Raw genomic sequence first — 18180 nt, 5'->3', positions numbered from 1 at the left:
TATATAACATGTCATCCTTCTATATATATATATATATATATATATATATATATATATATATATATATATATATATATATATATATAAGGCACATATTATCAGTATAAATAAATTCAAACATAAAAGAAAATAACTCTTTTAAAGCGTGCGGATATTTTACATATGATAAAATTAAATAAAAATGTATAAATAAGATTCAAGCATTATTTTGTAAGTTAATTTGATAAGATTAAATAGATTGTAAACCTATTTATTAAGATTTCATGTAATTTAAAATTATAAATATATATTTTTTAAATAAGTACCAGCATTGGTCTAAATAAACTTATCTTCCACAAATACTCCGGATTGGATGCTTGATTTCCGATAAAACCAATAAACCCTTTGTTTATATCCTCACAAAACCAAACAAATAAAATTCAAAAACCACTTGGGCCAAATCTAGCAACCAAAAGCGGGGGCCCAATTAGTGACTTTGGGCTCTTCGACTAGAAGAAGCCCGTTCGCACTTTTAACTTTGCACGAGTTCACTGATTGCTTAGGTCACAGTGCAGAGGCAGAGGGAGAATTTTTTGGCGACACATTTCCGTCGTTCTCCGCCGTTCATAATCGACGACGTCGCTCTTTTGTTTCCGTGGGGTTTTGGAAGGTGTGGGGCGTACGTAGATCGACACTGTAATTTTTCTTGTTCTTCTTCGACTTTTATTTGCTTATGTTAACTCTATAACCTCACAGACACCTAGGATTGAATGATTTCACAGGATATGTTATTAACACTTTGTTATTTGTAGAAACATGCTTGTATTATTGCATTAAACTGATGTAGAATAGTGTTGTCATTGTTTTGGACTTGTGTCAGTTCCAATGGCGTCTTCTAAGAGGCCGAATGTAGAGCCTAACGGGAAAGGGAAACGCCAAAAATCTTCCGGTGGTTTTTCGTCGTTGGATGTTTCTCCAGGGACTGCGGTTTTCCGTTTGCTCTGTCCCGTTTCAAGAATTGGCAGTGTTATTGGAAAAGGTGGTGCCATCATTTCACAAATTCGCCAAGAAAGTGGTGTGAAGGTTAAGATTGAGGAAGCTATACCTGGGTGTGATGAAAGGGTTATCACTATCTCAGGTTCTGATAAAGAAGCGGAAGAAGTTCATGCAGAGCAGGTAAGGGAGGTTAACAATGATAATGCTGGAATCGAGGGGAAAGGGGATGAAGAGGAGAGGGATGGTGGTGATGGTGCTGGTGATGATAATGAAGAAAAGGAAGATAAAAGTTCGGTTCTCGTTGAAGATTCTCCCAGTGAAAAAGGGAATTCCGCCATTCGGAAGGCTATATCATTAGTTTTTGAGAGAATGGTTGAGGGAGTAGAGGAGATGAGTGAAGGGGATGAAGAAAGTAATAAATCTTCTACCCTTGTTTTTAGGTTACTTATTCTTACTACTCAAGTTGGATGCCTTCTGGGAAAGGGTGGTAGTGTGATTAAGAGAATGGCAGCTGAAAGTGGTGCACATATTCGGATCCTTCCTAAAGTCAAACTTCCAGCGTGTGCATCAGCTTCTGATGAGATAGTTCAGGTAGATGTTTGTGTTCCATTATCCCTTTTCGGTTCAGGGTTATTTAATTAAATCATAGTACCATAGGTAGTTTTATTTGAAGTAGAAAATATCTGGCTGGAATGTTTGCTTTGTCAAATGTTATTTAGTTAACTATCTGAACCCTGAAATTAATTTGATTGATACCTGCATCTATGCATTTTGAGTGGTACATAATGAGGCTGATGTGCAGAAAAGGGGTTCTATAACTTCCATGTTGGTGCTTGCTTGTTATGATTACTCATTTTAAGACCTGTTCATGGGAGTTACTTGTTCCGGCAGTATTTTTTATATGTATGCTATGATGTAGATCTCAGGAGGAGTAGATGTTGTCAGGAAAGCTCTTCAATCTGTTTCTCATCAACTATTGGAAAATCCACCACGGGATCATGAATTGTCAGCTAATTTTAACGGGTCTTCTCATTCATCTGGACAATTCGCACCTCACAGCCGTTCTTTTGGCGGTCAACCTTTTGGTGCTGCCCATGATATTTCTATTTTTCATTCTGGCCCTCCATTGATGTCCAAGTTTCATGAAGCTGCCATTCACGGTCGCACGAGACCTATGCAGGAAATGCTTACTTTTCGTTTATTGTGTCCTGTGGAAAGGGCAGGAAATGTAATTGGTAAAGGTGGAACAATCATAAAGACACTTCAGCAAGAGACAGTAAGTGATATCAAGATTGTAGAAAGTCCTCCAGATTCAGAGGATTGTGTTATTGTTATATCTGGTCCAGCGGTATGGTTCAAGTTTCCATTTTCTCATCTTGGCTATTGTTACGGAGCCATGTTTGTTTTTCACTTAAGTTAGATTAATATTTGCAGCACCCAGAAGATAGAGTATCCCCTGTGCAAGAAGCTGTATTTCGTGTGCAAACTAGAATAGCCAAGCCTATGCCTGATGCCAAAGAACATACAATGTTAGCAAGGTTTCTTGTTTCTTCCAATCAAATAGGTTGTCTCCTTGGCAAGGGTGGTTCCATCATAACTGAAATGAGGAAGAAATCAGGGGCCCATATCCGTATATTAGGAAAGGATAAGGTTCCAAAGTGTGCTTCAGAAGATGAAGAAGTAATTCAGGTGCAAATTATATCTTGTAATTGTTTAAAGATTAAATCAAACTCCTCCTCCTTGGATTCATGATTTTATTACAGAATAGAATGTTTGAGATTTATTTGGGAAAACTAGAGTGGATATGGTCATACTGTGAATTCCTCTAGTTTTCAAAATGAGGAGTCAGATTAACTTTTTGATTTCATGGTAGTGTAATTAATTTCATTAATTGGCATCACATATGCTTGGTGGTCAGTTTTGGTTAGTTTAGACTGGTTTTACCTTCTAGTGCTATTTAATGTTTTTCCTGTATATTTTCTGACAGGTAAACGGAGAAATTGAGGCAGTGCATGATGCTCTTATGCAAATAACTACTAGATTAAAGCATCATTTCTTCCGTGATTCACATCCATCTGTCAATTATCCTTCAAATTCTCCATTTGTGGATCAACTTCCTCCATTCCCACCTTATTTAGGAAGACGGGGACTGTCACCTCCTGGGATGTATTCTGACCTTGGTCCTCCACCTTATGCGGGTTTTCCTCATGATGACCGTCCTCCATTTTTGAATAACATACACAGACCAGGCATTCCTCCTCACATATCTGAAAGGAAGCATTGGGGTCCTCAGGTATTGGACTCTAGTTACTTTTTGTATCAGTTTTGGTTTAAACGCTACTGTATCATTTAAATTATAATCAAACACTTGGGCTACATGTTGAAGTTGGTGTAGTTAAAATAAAAAATTGAAATGGATAAGGGAGGGTGGGAGGAATGATCTTACAGGCTTGGTTAACATCAAAATGAATATTTATGATTGTATGTAATTGTAATATATTTGTTATATTTTTTTTCAACTGAAGGCATGTTTGCTTTTTAATTCTGAACTGTTTAAAGGTGCTTATTTTACAAAATATTTTCTTTCAGTTGTGACTTGCATAATTACTAAAGAGATACAAACAAAATTGCAACATAGATCAATATCTCGCACAAATTTTATTTTTAATTCTGGGGCCTTTTGGCAGGCTACAGCCTGAGGCTGATATAAGCTTTGTTCAGATAAATACCAGTCAATAGAAGAGTAGAGTACTAGACTTTGGACTAATATCCGGTTGTCCAGGCCAAATTAGCTGGTCTGTATCTCCCAAAATGGAACCTTCAGAAGGAATGACATTCCACTCTTTAGCTTGGATTTCTGAGAACTGATAAGCCATAATGTCTTAGAATTTCTCATTTATGAACTGATATGTCTACGTGTGTTGGTTTTTTTTATTTCTAGGGGGTACTTGAAGGTGGCTCACGCATTGGCTTGCCAGACTTTCCAGGAGGTCCTCCTAGAAGAATTTCAGGATTTGCAGGGTTTGTCTAGTCTATTGCATCATCACTGTCAATATGCTTGTTTTCCTTATTATTTCTTCTGAATTTTCAATTTGTCTTCTATTCTCTGTATCTCTCAATACTGAGGTTATTTACCCGTTGCAGGGGTAGCCAACCAATTATCACAAGTACCACTGTTGAAGTTGTTGTTCCTCGAGCACTGGTGCCTGTAATATATGGGGAAGATGGTGAATGCCTGAAACAAATACTTCAGGTGAACCCTTTGCATCTGATAATTATGGATGTTAATTTTGTAGATTTTATCTGATGGTTAGACCTAGTGGGATAAGTTTTTGTTGTATTTGGTTGTTAGATGATTTTAGTGCTTTACAATTTAAATAAGCTGCTTGGCCAAACATGCATCCACACCTGCACCAACACTTTATTGTATACGTCTGTGTTTACTGTGGTCAAGGAACTTTAATTTTTGGACCCTTAAGTTTGTTGTGTGTTGTCACGTAGCGGAAATCACTTTTTGATACAAGACTTTTTTGTTGTTATTAGTTTTTACTGAGTGATTTTGGCCCCTCTAGGTGTTTCTAGCAATTATGTCCATCTATTTTAAAATTAAGCGACCTTGGTCCTTTGGATGACTTACATTTTTTATACACTAAATGCTTTAATTGTTTAAAATGAGAGAAATTGAACATTCAAGTTAAAGAAGTGCATCCTAATCTCTAACCCAATACAACATGACAGCAGTAAAAATGAACAATGAAAATATTAACTCCTTAATTTTAATTAGAACATAATTTGTTGGATGGTGGGATTATGATGATATCATTATATAATTCCTTACGAATTTTGACATTTACTATGTGATCTACACAGATCTCTGATGCAAATATTACTATAACTGATCCAAAACCCGGAGCTGTGGAAACTAAAATTATAATATCTGGAACCCCTGAGCAAACTCATGCAGCCCAAAGTCTTATTCAGGCATTTGTCATGAGTGAGAGGGAGTCTGGTTGATCTCACTATTTGGGTAATATACTAATAGGTTTGTATCTTTAGTCCGGAAGTTGTAATTGAGCCTTTCTGCTTAATTTTCTTCCTGTCTTATTTTTTAGTAGGCATGTGGTATAATCTGTGAAATATTATCCTATAGAAATATGACTATGCCCCCCTCTGTGCTTTTATGTGCATTTATTTGGTTTGATTTTTTCCATTATGAAGTTACAACATATGTTTAATAGATTTCATAATGTCCATGTCCAAGCCTTCTAAATCTCACAGAAAACGTAGGTGAAGTGAATGAAGATAAGGGGTTTCAACGTCATTGGTATATTTAGCTTAAGCAAATTGGTGTATGCTTTATTCCTAGTCTTGGACATGTAAGAATACTAATTAGCCGTCTCTTCTCTGCATTTGGACACCGCCAAAAGAAAGATACAATTATTTGCTCTTCTCTACAATCACTTGATCTGCTGTACAAGAGACTAGCTCAACTATTAGCATGATCTTAAGAGTTTAATGTCTTGTTTAGATTAGATGGCAACTAGTGATATAGAGAAAGGAGTAACAATAAATAAAAGTGAAGCTGTTTGTATTAGTTGAAAATAGAGAAAATGAATGGAAAGAGAGGTAAATATTTTTGTTATCAATAATTTTTATTTTAATATATTGTTTAGTAATTAAGTCTTATATGATAATAATTAAAAACTTAAATAGTAATAAATTGATATAATTAATTATGTAATGAAAAATTGTTATTATGGTTTTTACATTATATATTGTTGACTTTGAATGGAAGCTTTCTCGTCTTTGCATGAAATCGACTTCTAACATCGGCATTCCCTTTTTCCTTGCTTACATCTATACTGAAATGGAAATGTAGTTGAAGCAATGAGAATGGGAAATTGAAAAAATAAAAAATGTTGACGTCGTGAGCCTTCCTATAGTAGAAACCTGCTCAAAGGATCATGTTTTCTTTCCTTGGTGTTTTAGCTCGTAAAGAAAGGTGGAGAAGCATTTTTCTCATCAGCTCGCCCAAAACTATCCTGCCAACAGTGATGAAAAAAAATCCTTGTACTTCTAGCAAATGGATGTCTGCGGACAAATTACAAAAAAGGAAAATGTTCGAATTTATTATTTCAAAAAATGAATTTAAATTATCAAATTGGGCTACGATATCTGAATATATTACTAATTTAATTGAAATTTAATTTCAATAAAACCATTTCTGTTCATGTGAAGGAATTCAAATAAAATAATAACATTAGCAAACCACTATCTTGACTTTTCAGGAAGACATGGTAAACCTTGTAAAAATCAATCGGTTGTGGTTCTTGACTAGTTGGGTGGGAAGGACGGCATTACTTAGTCTTGTCCATAATTTAAGGCAGCTTTTTTTTCCTGCACATTTATACCCTTTACAATTCTAATTTTACTCTATTTTCATTGAGTTTCTGAATAATTCAGAGATATTTTGAAATGTAGAAATTGGAATGCAAAATCTAGATTTCGAAATATAATGATTACATTTTGAAATGTATAACCTAGAATATAAATTACAAAATTGTATTTTGATTTGAATTGTATAATCTGTAATACAAGTATTTGGGTTAAATATGTTTTTCGTCTCTGAATTAGTATGCTATTTTGGGTTTTGTGTCTCTTCAGAAGGTTTGTTCATTTTTGTTCTTAGTTTGAAAACTCGTATTTTCAGTCTTTAAAAAACAATGACATCGTTAGATTTTCTGTGAGGTGATTAACGGCGAGTGACGTTTGATTTTAGTTTCCCTCATAATTGTGTGTCGTGTTGCTCTTTTTTTTTTTTTTTTTTGAAATGAGCAATTACAAACCGATAACCTCGTACTCACCGATGTCGGTCAGTTGCAAGTATGGTCCACCGACACTGCCACCTCGTCCAAACAAGTTCGCTTACATTTGTATGACATCGACAACCTCGTACTCTTCAAAGATTCCTCTGACAACGTTGTTTTGTGGCAGAACTTCAATTTTCAGACTGTCACACTTCTTCCAAACCAGCCTTTGAGAGGGAGCACCAACCTCGTTTCCTTGGAGCTTCAGCAGAGATTGACCTTCGATCATGATGGTAATGTGAGGGTCTACAACATGGTAGATGGACAAGAGAAGTGGATGGCGTTAGGGCCGTTTCACCCAAAACCTTGTTTTATTTATGGCATTTGTGGACCCAATAATTATTGCACAAATGACCCAACAAGTGGTAAAAAGTGTTCTTGCCTTCCAGGTATTTCAGGAAACTGGTAGAGGAAACTTTTTGGATAAAGTTCTTATGAAAAGTGGTAAATAAGAAGTTAAAACACATTGAGTTTCTCCATTTAGAGCATGAAGAAGACAAACCTACTTGTGCAGCACTCATGGTGGCTGGTGGAGGCAAGCAACGACACAATTTTGGGTTTTTCGCGAAGACAAAGATGCTGCGGTTTCTGGTTTCAATTTTTTATTCAGGTGAATCTTACGCGACTAGGGTTCACAAACTTGTGGTTTTCTGTTTGTAGGTTACTGGATTTCGATGTGGAGGCGCGAGACGCGATGCATGGTGGTTGTTGGTGACAGCGTGGTGGTCCGATACGAGAAGGATGGTGACTCTAGGGTTTCTTGGCAATTGGGATTTTCTGATTTCTAGTTTTGTAGGTAATGAAGATGAATGTGCTGCAGTGATGGAGTTGATTTCACGGTGGTTATGGAGGTTGAGGCGTTGTCTGTAGTCCATAGTAAAACTGTGAGTGACTTCAAATTTAATCGTATTTAATCTCATTTCAGAAAGAAAAAGCAACGTGGCACACAGTTATGAGGGAAGCTGACATCATACGTACTCGCCGTTAGCCACCTCACAGAAAACTTAACGCCGTTGCTTTTTAAGGACTAAAAATACGAGTTTCCAAACTAAGAGGACGAAAATGAACAAACTTTTCGATGAGGGACGAAACTTAAACTTAAAACATATTTAACCCTTTGTATTTTAACTTGTATATTTTGGATTATAAAATTTATATTTTAAAGAAATACATTTTGTATTTTGGATTGTAAAATCCAGAATATATTTTTCTCTTATAAAAGTTGAAGAGGTGGGAGAGAGGGATGGGAGCGGAGGAAGGGGTGTCATGGGAGGTGGAAGAATGAAGGGTTTTGGTGGAGAAAGAAGTGTTTCAGTGGAGGTTGAGGAAGGAGCCTTGGTGTGTGCAGATCGGAGATGGAGGACGAGCACCGGTGGAGATGGAAGAAGCAGTGCCGATGGAGGAAGAAGAATGAGGAGAAGGGTGCATTGGTGGAGGAGGAAGAAGATAAAGGTAAATATTTTATTTCAATAAAGTTAAAATCTACTGAAGTGCAACAAGAAGGTGTCATGGCTGTTTCACCTGTGCCTCCTAATATTTCATCGTGCAATTTTAGAGGTTATATTTTCTTTTATTAAATTTTAAAATCTGATGAAGAATTTTTTTTATCGGATTTCTGTATCACGCCTGTGTATATCAAAGTAAATCGGCATTTACAAGTTGACTTAATTGAGTCAATTCAATTTAAATTATTACATGTTAACTTTAATTATTTATTAAAAAGTAGTCAAAACGTTAATTCAACAAATAATATTATTAATATTGTAAATAATATTATTAAATTGTCAATTTACATAATTTACATAATTAAGAATAATAAATAATTATAATAAACAAATATTAAAAATGATAAATGGTGTAGCTATTAATGAATTGTGAGTAAACCTATTTGTAATCCGATTTTGTTTAACCTATTAAGTAAGTGAATTTCAGTTTTATCCATATTTTAAAAATTTAATCATTCTACGCACAACCTGACTTAAACTGGTTTTAAATTCTTTTTGACACCTCTTCACCTATTTCTTGATTCCACCTTTTTCATCATTTTTTCGCTCACAACTAAGTTACCATGTAACATGAATACACCGTAATAAATTTTGTTTTAAAAAATTCTTCTGTTTATGATATTGGAGGAAATAAACATGCAAAAGTAGTTGTTAGAAATGATTGACATGGAATGAGTATGAATGCTGAGAATGGACTTTGTTACCATGCTTGGTTCCACATGGACGGGTCTTGCCATCAGAAGCTTAATTAGATTGTTTTCCACTGACACGTGAATCACGGTTTGGGATAGTTTTCCACTGCAACTTCATCATTATACTTGTGCCATTACAGGATTTCTTGACCAGTTAGTGAATACGAGTCTCCTCACTCTAGAATTTGTACTACATACGTTTAATGTAGATACAAGCCTAGTGCATACTCCACTGAATCAACACTTTGAAAGGATGATTACTGAGTTAAAGGATGTATATATATTATGCATGTACTGTATGTAGATTACTGAGTTAAAGGATGATGTAGACTTTCAACACTTTGAAATTATTTCTGACGTTTATACAGTGCAGTGCAGATGGGTGTTATGTCTATTGTTTCTTCTATAAGCACTTGATATAACAATTCATTATCCCATTCACAAACTTAAACTTATTAAAAAAAAGTTACAGAGAACAACTATTGGTGGGCTTTAAAGGGCTGATATTTCTTGAGATCTTGAGCGAGGCCTTGAATGGAGCCAGCAGCTGAAATAATGGAAACAATCAAGCAAACCCAGCTCAATATCTTGAGCCATGTCCATGTGAAGGAAAACTTTTTCATCTTGGACTGCTTAATGTACATCTCTATGGGGAAGTAAACGGTCAATGGCCAGAAGGACACCGAACCAATCAGTCCTAGGAAGTCATTGAAGAATGGAAACATCATAGCCAAGACAGCAGTGATGATAACATATGTCGTTCTCCACACCACCCTGAAAAAGTTCACACTGTAGCTTCCACACAATGGGAACTTCACTGTATGCTCCCCATTAACAAATTGGCTGTTGGGCCACCTTTCCTTACTCCAGTTCTCTACGAATCCAAATATTGGCTGACAGAAAACCTGATGACAAACAAGGCATAAATGAAACACCATTCATCAACAAAATAAGAATTAGGAAATGTGTTTGATTGTAGTTGTTACCTGATATGCTCCAACCAAGTGCACGGCTATGCAGATGTTAGCAAAGTCTATGAGCCAAAAGGGCTCGTAGAAGCCGAACCCGGTGAGGAAATTTCCTGGTGCTTCGTTTCCAAATGCTGCATAACCTAAGCAGCCACATAGTACATAAAACAAGGTTGTTGTCATGATGCCAATCAAACTTGATCTTTTCATGACCTTGTTCTCTGGAGGGCTCGATTTCAGGGTATCCTGCAATTATATTTGATGGGGTGGAACCAAAATGTCATCTTAATTATAGGTAGAAACAAATCATAATAATTCTTCTTGGACTGTTACATAGTTACACATGTACACAGAAAACGTTGATGAACACTTATAATAAATGATAGATTTATAGGATGTATAATGTGATAAGAAAAAGAAGATAGGATGAAAAAACAGGTGTATGATAACTGTAGATGAAATCAAGGTAGATGTCTATTAACTAAGTAACGTTCACATAGATGAAATCCTATTGAAATGAATCTGGCAACAGTTTTCTAGATTTTACAGTGTATTTCATTTCTCTTCTAGCAAAATAATTTTTTCCAGATGTAGTCTTTACTTTTTTGATAAACAGTATAAAGGATTTTTTTAGTGATGCACTAACTACAGGAAAGTGGTAAATGCTAACACATAAACGCCGAGTAACGAACATCATGAGAAGATAATATAATTTGACTTGGCATCTTTCCCATGATAGAATAATTGCTTTTTGGTTAAAAGGACATTCATTATATCATATATAGTGTGCTTTCCACTAACAAATAGATACATAAAGATTGAGAATATTTAGTTTTCGATTGGAATAGATTCTGCCACTTTAATGGATAAATAAAGTATCGTTTTTGACAAAAAACGTGCCAATGTTATATGTTAACAGTTAAGTATACACATATGTAAAATGTTTATTAATTTATATAAACAATGATAAACATACAACTCTATTTAATACCCACGAATTAAATACTTAATTTTTTCTTCTTATAACATAGCATATCTTGAAAATATCATATTTCAATTTATGTTAGATTTGATTGATCCAAAAAACCATTTTAATAGACCTATATAAAGATAAGTTTGTGTATCTGTCATTTCTCCAATTATTTAGATAAGTATAAACTATTTTTTAATTTAGTTCACTGAGTTAATCAATTCTAATTAAAAGGGATTTTAGTCAATAACGTTTTTTTATTCATCGATATCATTGATATTGACCAAGTGGTCAATATACCAACCAAGCCATTTGTCACCCCTGCCATACTTTCACGTTTTTCTTGAATTATGCATGCATTCAATCATGATTCCAAAGAACAAATGAACAATAGTTATCTACTGCTATAGGAAGCATGGAAATTTATGCTTAGACACTGCCACTTCCAAAATCTTTTCTATATTTAATAGATCTACTTGTATAAAAAAATATAGTAGATATATAATTTATTCGTTAAGATTACTTATATTTATAAATATTGATGATTAAATCTCACTGGTTTATGTATGTAATCATGCATGCAAAACCAGACGCAATATATAAATATATATATATATATATATATATATATATATATATATATATATATATATATATATATATATATATATATATATATATATATATGTTTGATAAGAAAAAGAGAATATGAGTTATAGTTACCTGTATCTCAATGAGAACGTTAGAATAAGCGTAAGCAAAGGCAATGTCACCAATAGCTTGAAAGGTCCTCCAGACCTTCTCAGATCCTGTAACATCCACACCAACTTGCACCCCAGTTAAGGTTGTCCGTACATGATCTCCGCCACCTTCACCATTCACCAAACATGATCATTGTAACAAACTAATGTAAAGTAACTCACTCTGTTTTTGTTTTTTAGCATCCTACTACCTAATAATACAAACAAATTACAGTTCATGTTATGATTGCTATTACCTGCAACTTTGGCAACAGAGAGGCCGAGTCCAATGGAAGAATAAGCAAAAGACATGACTGCTGCAACAATAGACAGCCACCAGAGCTTGCTGAAATTCGGTATCTGACTAAGCACGATTTGGATGCACGCAAAGATAATCATGAAAGGGTTGTTTGACGTGAAGCACTTCTCATGGTGTCCATGTTTGTGAAAACAGTTTGACCTTTTCACCGCCCTGGTTAAGCAAACAGAATCATTTATCACATAGTCCAAAGTTTGGATAATGTTAATTAATATACTATACTTTATGCGGTTTTTGCTTACACCATACTGATTGATGCCGTTATTGTGTATCCGATAGTTACACCGACCAGATTTATATACTGAGCTAATCCACACAGTTGGAATTTCCTCCCACCTACCAAAACGGCAAACGACAAATTATACCACAAGTTAAAGTTTCTGGTCGGTGCTACCTTCATTTAATGACCTGTTTTCTTTGTTCATTCAAAGTTGTGAATAAATCTAGTAAATTAGTAAAGTTACTGGGATTGGATGATCTAATTTCAGAAAAACACACCTGACAACTACCCTATTGGATCAATTGCATGGATGTCATAAAGTTTGAATTTTTTTACCTAAGACGGATTTCACAACGTCAGAATAGGTGTAGTTTCTCTTGCCATGAACAGGGTCAGGTGTACGATAACAGTCTGCCAGAAGAGTTGATGTGAAGTATGTGATGAAAGAGAAGGCGAGGAGAACCGCAGGGCCAGCCACCCAACCCAACTGTGCAATCGCCCATGCAAGCGACAACACTCCAGATCCTATCACTGCGGTTATGATATGAGCACTCGCAGTTATCCATGTTCCTTCAAACACAACCACAAAAAAAATCAGAATCAAACCTTAATTTCCACGTAATCCAATGCAAAACTCAGACAGAAACAAAAAAGTAAAACCAGACACTTTGATACTTAAAATAATGATATCGCACAAGTCATTCTATGATTACATGGTCGTATAAAAACATTTTATACTGATACGAGGTATATAATATTTTATGTATGACTGTGAGTATGTCATACGTATGTGTGTGTGTCGGATTTTGTGATAGTTATATCTAGCTATAGATATGTGATCAGGATGTGTGTTTACCAGTTCTCTTGTCACGTCCATCATCGTCGAAGTTTTTGTCACCTTCACCAAAAGCTTCTGGGGTTTCCACGTACATGCTGTTTTTCTGAAACTGATCAAGATTCATGTTTCGGAGTGAGAGCAAGGAAAAGGGAAAAAGAGAAAGAGGGTGTGTTTGTTTGTTTTTCTGTGCTGATGGTTGGTGTGGTTGGTTTGGTTTGGGAGTACTTATAAGAGTTTGGATTAAGATGATAAATGGCAAGATGACACACATTTATATTCATATTTAATGTATATTTATATTTATTTGACACACATAATTAAAATAAAATAGTATAAAAAAGGAAAATTTCTTTTAAAAAAGAAATGAAAATATAATCTTAAAAAAGCATTAACTATAGCATTCATTATGGTTTGAGAGAAAAGAATAGATAAATAGAGAAGTCAAAGAAGTGTGGTTAGTGGAAGGTGTGGCACATGTAGATAAACGATAGGTGCAGCATTTATGGAAAAGAAAAGTGAAAAGCTTAGGGAAAGGAAAAGGCCATGGAAGTTGATAAAGGTGATATAAAATCTGAAAGCTTTTGTGTTAATGGTTAGTTGGAGGTTCAGATGATAGGTGGTGTAAAAAGAGTGGAATTTTAGACGCGTATTAGAACCATTGAAGGTGGCAAATCTCTGGCACATGTTGAAACCGTGGTCCCCACACGTTTCTTCATATTTTGTTTTAGTCCATCCATTTAGAGAATTTTTAGATGGCAACCACTCATCATGGTTTTCTCCAAAGTGGCAGAAAATCCTCTGACTAATGCACCATGCATGCCCGATTCCTTCACCTTTTTGTTCTACTCACTTCTCTTATTTCACTCTGCTTGCCTACATAAAGATAATAATAATTTCTCAATATTTTTTAACAACGTTTTAAAATTATTTACGTTTACGTGTTCTTATGTAATTATGTAGGTTAATATTTATGATTATTATTATTAATTATAAAAATGAGATAATTTTAAAATATTGTAAATTTTTTTTTTCAAAATCCAACATATATATATATATATATATATATATATATATATATATATATATATATATATATATATATGCTCTGACCTAACTTCTACGTTTTCCTGAATTAAATAATTATAGGGATATGATGAAATCGAAGAACCTATACATCAGGCACATGCATCCATTCAATTTCTGAATCTTTGTGACGATTTTCGATAAACATCAATTATACCTTTATTCATAAACTGTTAAAAAATACAACACTGATAAAACATGAAAATATAATTTCATATGCGACATTATTGATACTAATAAAACAATAGAAACAAGTGCACCTCATAACAAATTTTTGGCACTATTCTGAACTCATAACTTTACATTCATAGGAATATTTTTTTATTGTAAATTGTTTAATAAAACAATATAAATTAATTGTCAATTTAATGAATCAGTTATTACTAATCAATATAAATTTGTCTTTAAAATTGAATATATTTTAAAAAAATAGTTTGACACAGTTTTTCTTTTTACAATATAATAACACATTAGTTATTTATTATTATACCGATAAACTTTAAATTGATAGAAAAGTGATCAACTCATTAAAATAATGACACGTGTATTATATATTTTTCATATATTTAATGATTTTATTGTAAATTCACAATTTTTTGTCTCATCAATTCCATTATACAATACTTAGAAAATGAAATCTTATAATTGTCAAAAAAAAAAGAAAAAAAAAACTTCAGCTGACTTCTTGTCTTTTTCATTAGAAATATTAAGTTAAAATGCATGAGTTGGCACTGATGGTCACATATGAATTAGACAAAAAATATGCAGGAAATTCCAGAAAGTGGCATTGGAACTTGAAGAGTTCTTGTGTATCAGTGTGCTTGCCATTATGTCCAGTGGTTGATTAAGATGCTGAATGAAACCTGCAACATTTTCGGCACTAACTTTCTTAAAATTCATTCTTATCCACACTTGTACTCTGTCTGTCCTTTTGAACAAACTCAAGTGTTCCAATGTTAAGAAACTAAGTCTTATTTTTCCTTTTTTCCTTTCAATAGATGAGACTTTCAAGCACTGAACCAACATAATGTTTTGGCCAGGACAATTAAATCCTAATAAAGGACATTAACAATCATTATTTTTTCATATTTTTTCTTTACACTTTTATCAAAACCTTTCTTTTTGTCTTTTTCATCTCTCTTTCTCACACTATATTTATAAATGACAAATTATATAAATATATTTTAGTTTTACATACATTTATTAGGTATATTTTTTTATCACATCATACGTCTGATAAAGTTATCAATTCTATTCTTTTTAAATGTGTATTAAATGGTAATAAATTCATCTATATATATATATATATATATATATTTTTTTTTTATAATTAAATATTTGACCTGTTATATATGAGTGGGTAAAAGAGTAGTGCAGAAAAATTAAATGAACCAATTCCCTCTAGTTTCAATGATCATTTATCATTACTGTTTAAAAGAACAATAAAAATTGTTTGAAAATTGAAACTCATTTATATTACAAACTTTAATATATTTTAATTCTTAAATTTTAAAAAGTAAATTAACATAAATTTTTTAATAAAATATTATCATTTTTTTAAGTGTATGTGATAAGTTATAAATATAATATAATATATATATATATATATATAAATTAGATAATTAAAGAAGTAATTGATGTAATATATCTTTTTTACTACAAAGCGTGAAATTTTTTTTATCTTTAAAATTGTTGGTCTATTGAAGAGAAGTTTCATCGAGGAGATATGAACTCAAAGGAAGACTTTCAGTATATGGACCATTATATTTGTTTGAGTCGGTCACCAAAATAAACCATCGGCTCTGATACTATTATTGAGTCTATCGAGAAGAAAGTTGATCACTTGGGAGATACAAACACCAATGACGTCTGAGCCCAACCATATAAGGAATTAACATCATTCTCTATTCAAAACCTTAAGGCAATTGATTAATAGTTCTTTCACCTTTATATACTACTCTATTTTCTCATTTTTTCCAATGTGAGATTTAGATTAACTTGGATTCCCAACAACAACTTCTTGCTCTTATTATTTTTCATTTCTTCTAGAGGACACTCGTCACGTTGCTATCATACCCTATCATTGTCACGTCATGATTCAGTAAACTTTTTTTTCTTTTCCAGGCCACTATTTAGCAACTGATGCAGCAAGTTAGTATTTTTCTACTCATTTTCTTATGCCTAGGGTTTTTTCTTTTTTTGAGAAAGTTCTCTTCGTAGTTGTTTCTACTTGGCACTTTCCCCATCTTCATATGCAAATGATGCATAATTGTGATGTAGCTACTCTATCAAAATGTGTACTAGTTCCTATGATGTTACACGAAGTCTCCTAATCAACTAAGTGTATTGTCCATATGATACTTTGTCGTTGGATGTGATATTCTTTATGGTGATTCATTAGTAATTCATCAGTGGTGATTCATTAGTGTTAGTCCTTAGCAGTTTGTGTTCTCTTTTGCATTATCACCCTCTATAAGAAGCACATATCCTTATATGGTCACTCTCAACAATATTTTTTTGTTAAAAATATTATGTTCGTTAGCTCAAATCAATGACTATATTATATGTAACATCCCAAAAATACAGTGTAAAACTATATAATAGAATAATCACATCGAATAATATTACAGATCAGTCTTACAAAATAAAGAACATACGCTTGTGGCCGAACGGACTTACAAAATGACAAGAAAGTTAAAACTGTACAAAATAAGTAAACCCCGACCGAACGGTTTACAAAAGATCTATACCGGACGGTCATACAAAAGAAAAGAGAAAAGATGATCGAACGATCATCTTACAACTAACCTAATATACTGACCAAACGGTTATACTGTTCAGTCTTAACTTTTACCTCAACTAAATTTTCTTCTTCCAGTGCTTCTTCCAGCAGCTCGTCTCCTTTTGCCCACATCCGCATGGATGATCATTGCAACAGAAAGACAAACGAACGTACAAAACAAATAAGACATGAAACATAGGGTAAGCTTATGTAATTCAATTCCAGTATCAACATAGATTTCACACAATTCAAAATAAACGAGCTAGTTCATTCACTTATATATGCAAAGCCTAAGACTAGACTCTGACTGTCCGGACTGTATGAACTCTGTGTAGCTACGACGTTCGTGCACCCGAGTGATGTAGTTACTGGGATATCCTCAACAGCTGTCATCCGAGGTTAGTCCGTTCGTCCAAATTAACCATAAGGACGAGCACCTCCTGCCATTCTCACGCATGACTTACCCTTCTCTACGTGAGAAACAAGTAATCACGAATATCAGGATGAACCGCCAGCTTAGCATGCCCACATTCATACTTTACCAATTTCCAATATACATTCATGAGTTATTCCTCCCCGGAACGCTCGTTCATAATTCAATTCATTTAGTTTATATCATATTTCATCATCTTTCGTTAATAAGACCTCAATGAGATCAATTTGAATAAACGTCTCTGAAGATACCAAATGCCGAACGTTAACTTCGACTCTGAACAAGACTGAACGCTTGGAGTGAGACCAAAGGTCTCCAGTTCCAAGCGGATCAAAACAGAGAGAGAGTGAATCATTAGTTTAAGAAAGGGAGTGATTAACATAATATTTCTCGAGAACGACTAGAATCAAACGTTTATATACTAAGTGAGCCAATTGGATGAATTGACTCACGAGTTAGACCGAACACCAACAAGCCTAGGCCGAGTACTAAAACTCTAGGCTAGAACCAATTTAGACAGATACTGAGGGACATCAAATAAGGGTACTTAACTGGATCCAGTGAATAAATCGAACGTCAATAAATATACTTAGCCTTTGAATGAGTTAAACATCAAGAACAATCATAATGTTAGTCAAAGATCGAGCACCGAAAAGGGCGAATCCCTATTGAGTTTGGATGAACATTCTTATTATATATATATATATATATTACAGAAAGGAGAAAGAGTGCCTAGTGTAAGACTGAGCACTTACTCAACACGAACACTTGGTGTAAGACCAAGTACT

The 18180-nt window shown here is 33.8% G+C and overlaps 2 protein-coding genes across 5 annotated transcripts; one reads left to right on the top strand and one right to left on the bottom strand.

Moving 5' to 3' along the window:
- The first annotated feature begins 475 nt into the window (after window positions 1-475).
- On the top strand, window positions 476-5162 carry LOC108331993 (KH domain-containing protein HEN4). 4 transcript variants are annotated; one of them, XM_052875780.1, is made up of 8 exons: window positions 476-649; window positions 832-1566; window positions 1895-2323; window positions 2410-2664; window positions 2963-3268; window positions 3917-3996; window positions 4120-4228; window positions 4846-5162. In XM_052875780.1, exons 2-8 carry the CDS (start codon window positions 865-867, stop codon window positions 4987-4989), a joined length of 2025 nt encoding a protein of 674 aa, XP_052731740.1. In that variant the 5' UTR covers window positions 476-649; window positions 832-864; the 3' UTR covers window positions 4990-5162. The 4 variants fall into 4 exon arrangements, with proteins under 4 accessions (XP_052731740.1, XP_017422549.1, XP_017422551.1 ...); XM_017567060.2 differs by having other exon boundaries at window positions 517-675; window positions 860-1566; XM_017567062.2 differs by having other exon boundaries at window positions 518-649; window positions 860-1566.
- Window positions 5163-9365: 4203 nt separating this feature from the next.
- On the bottom strand, window positions 9366-13541 carry LOC108329966 (amino acid permease 6). The gene is made up of 7 exons (XM_017564386.2): window positions 13113-13541; window positions 12593-12826; window positions 12279-12372; window positions 11975-12189; window positions 11701-11846; window positions 10026-10253; window positions 9366-9944 (listed from the first exon to the last, which is right to left on the bottom strand). The coding sequence occupies exons 1-7, from the start codon at window positions 13363-13365 to the stop codon at window positions 9519-9521; spliced, it is 1596 nt and encodes a 531-aa protein (XP_017419875.2). The 5' UTR covers window positions 13366-13541; the 3' UTR covers window positions 9366-9518.
- Between the last annotated feature and the right edge of the window lie 4639 nt (window positions 13542-18180).

The sequence above is a fragment of the Vigna angularis genome, chromosome 4 (genome assembly GCF_016808095.1).
Source record: "Vigna angularis cultivar LongXiaoDou No.4 chromosome 4, ASM1680809v1, whole genome shotgun sequence".
In the NCBI taxonomy this organism is placed as follows: Eukaryota; Viridiplantae; Streptophyta; class Magnoliopsida; order Fabales; family Fabaceae; genus Vigna; species Vigna angularis.
The sequence above is the reverse complement of the archived record's forward strand: the minus strand, read 5'-3'. Positions and strand labels throughout refer to the sequence as shown.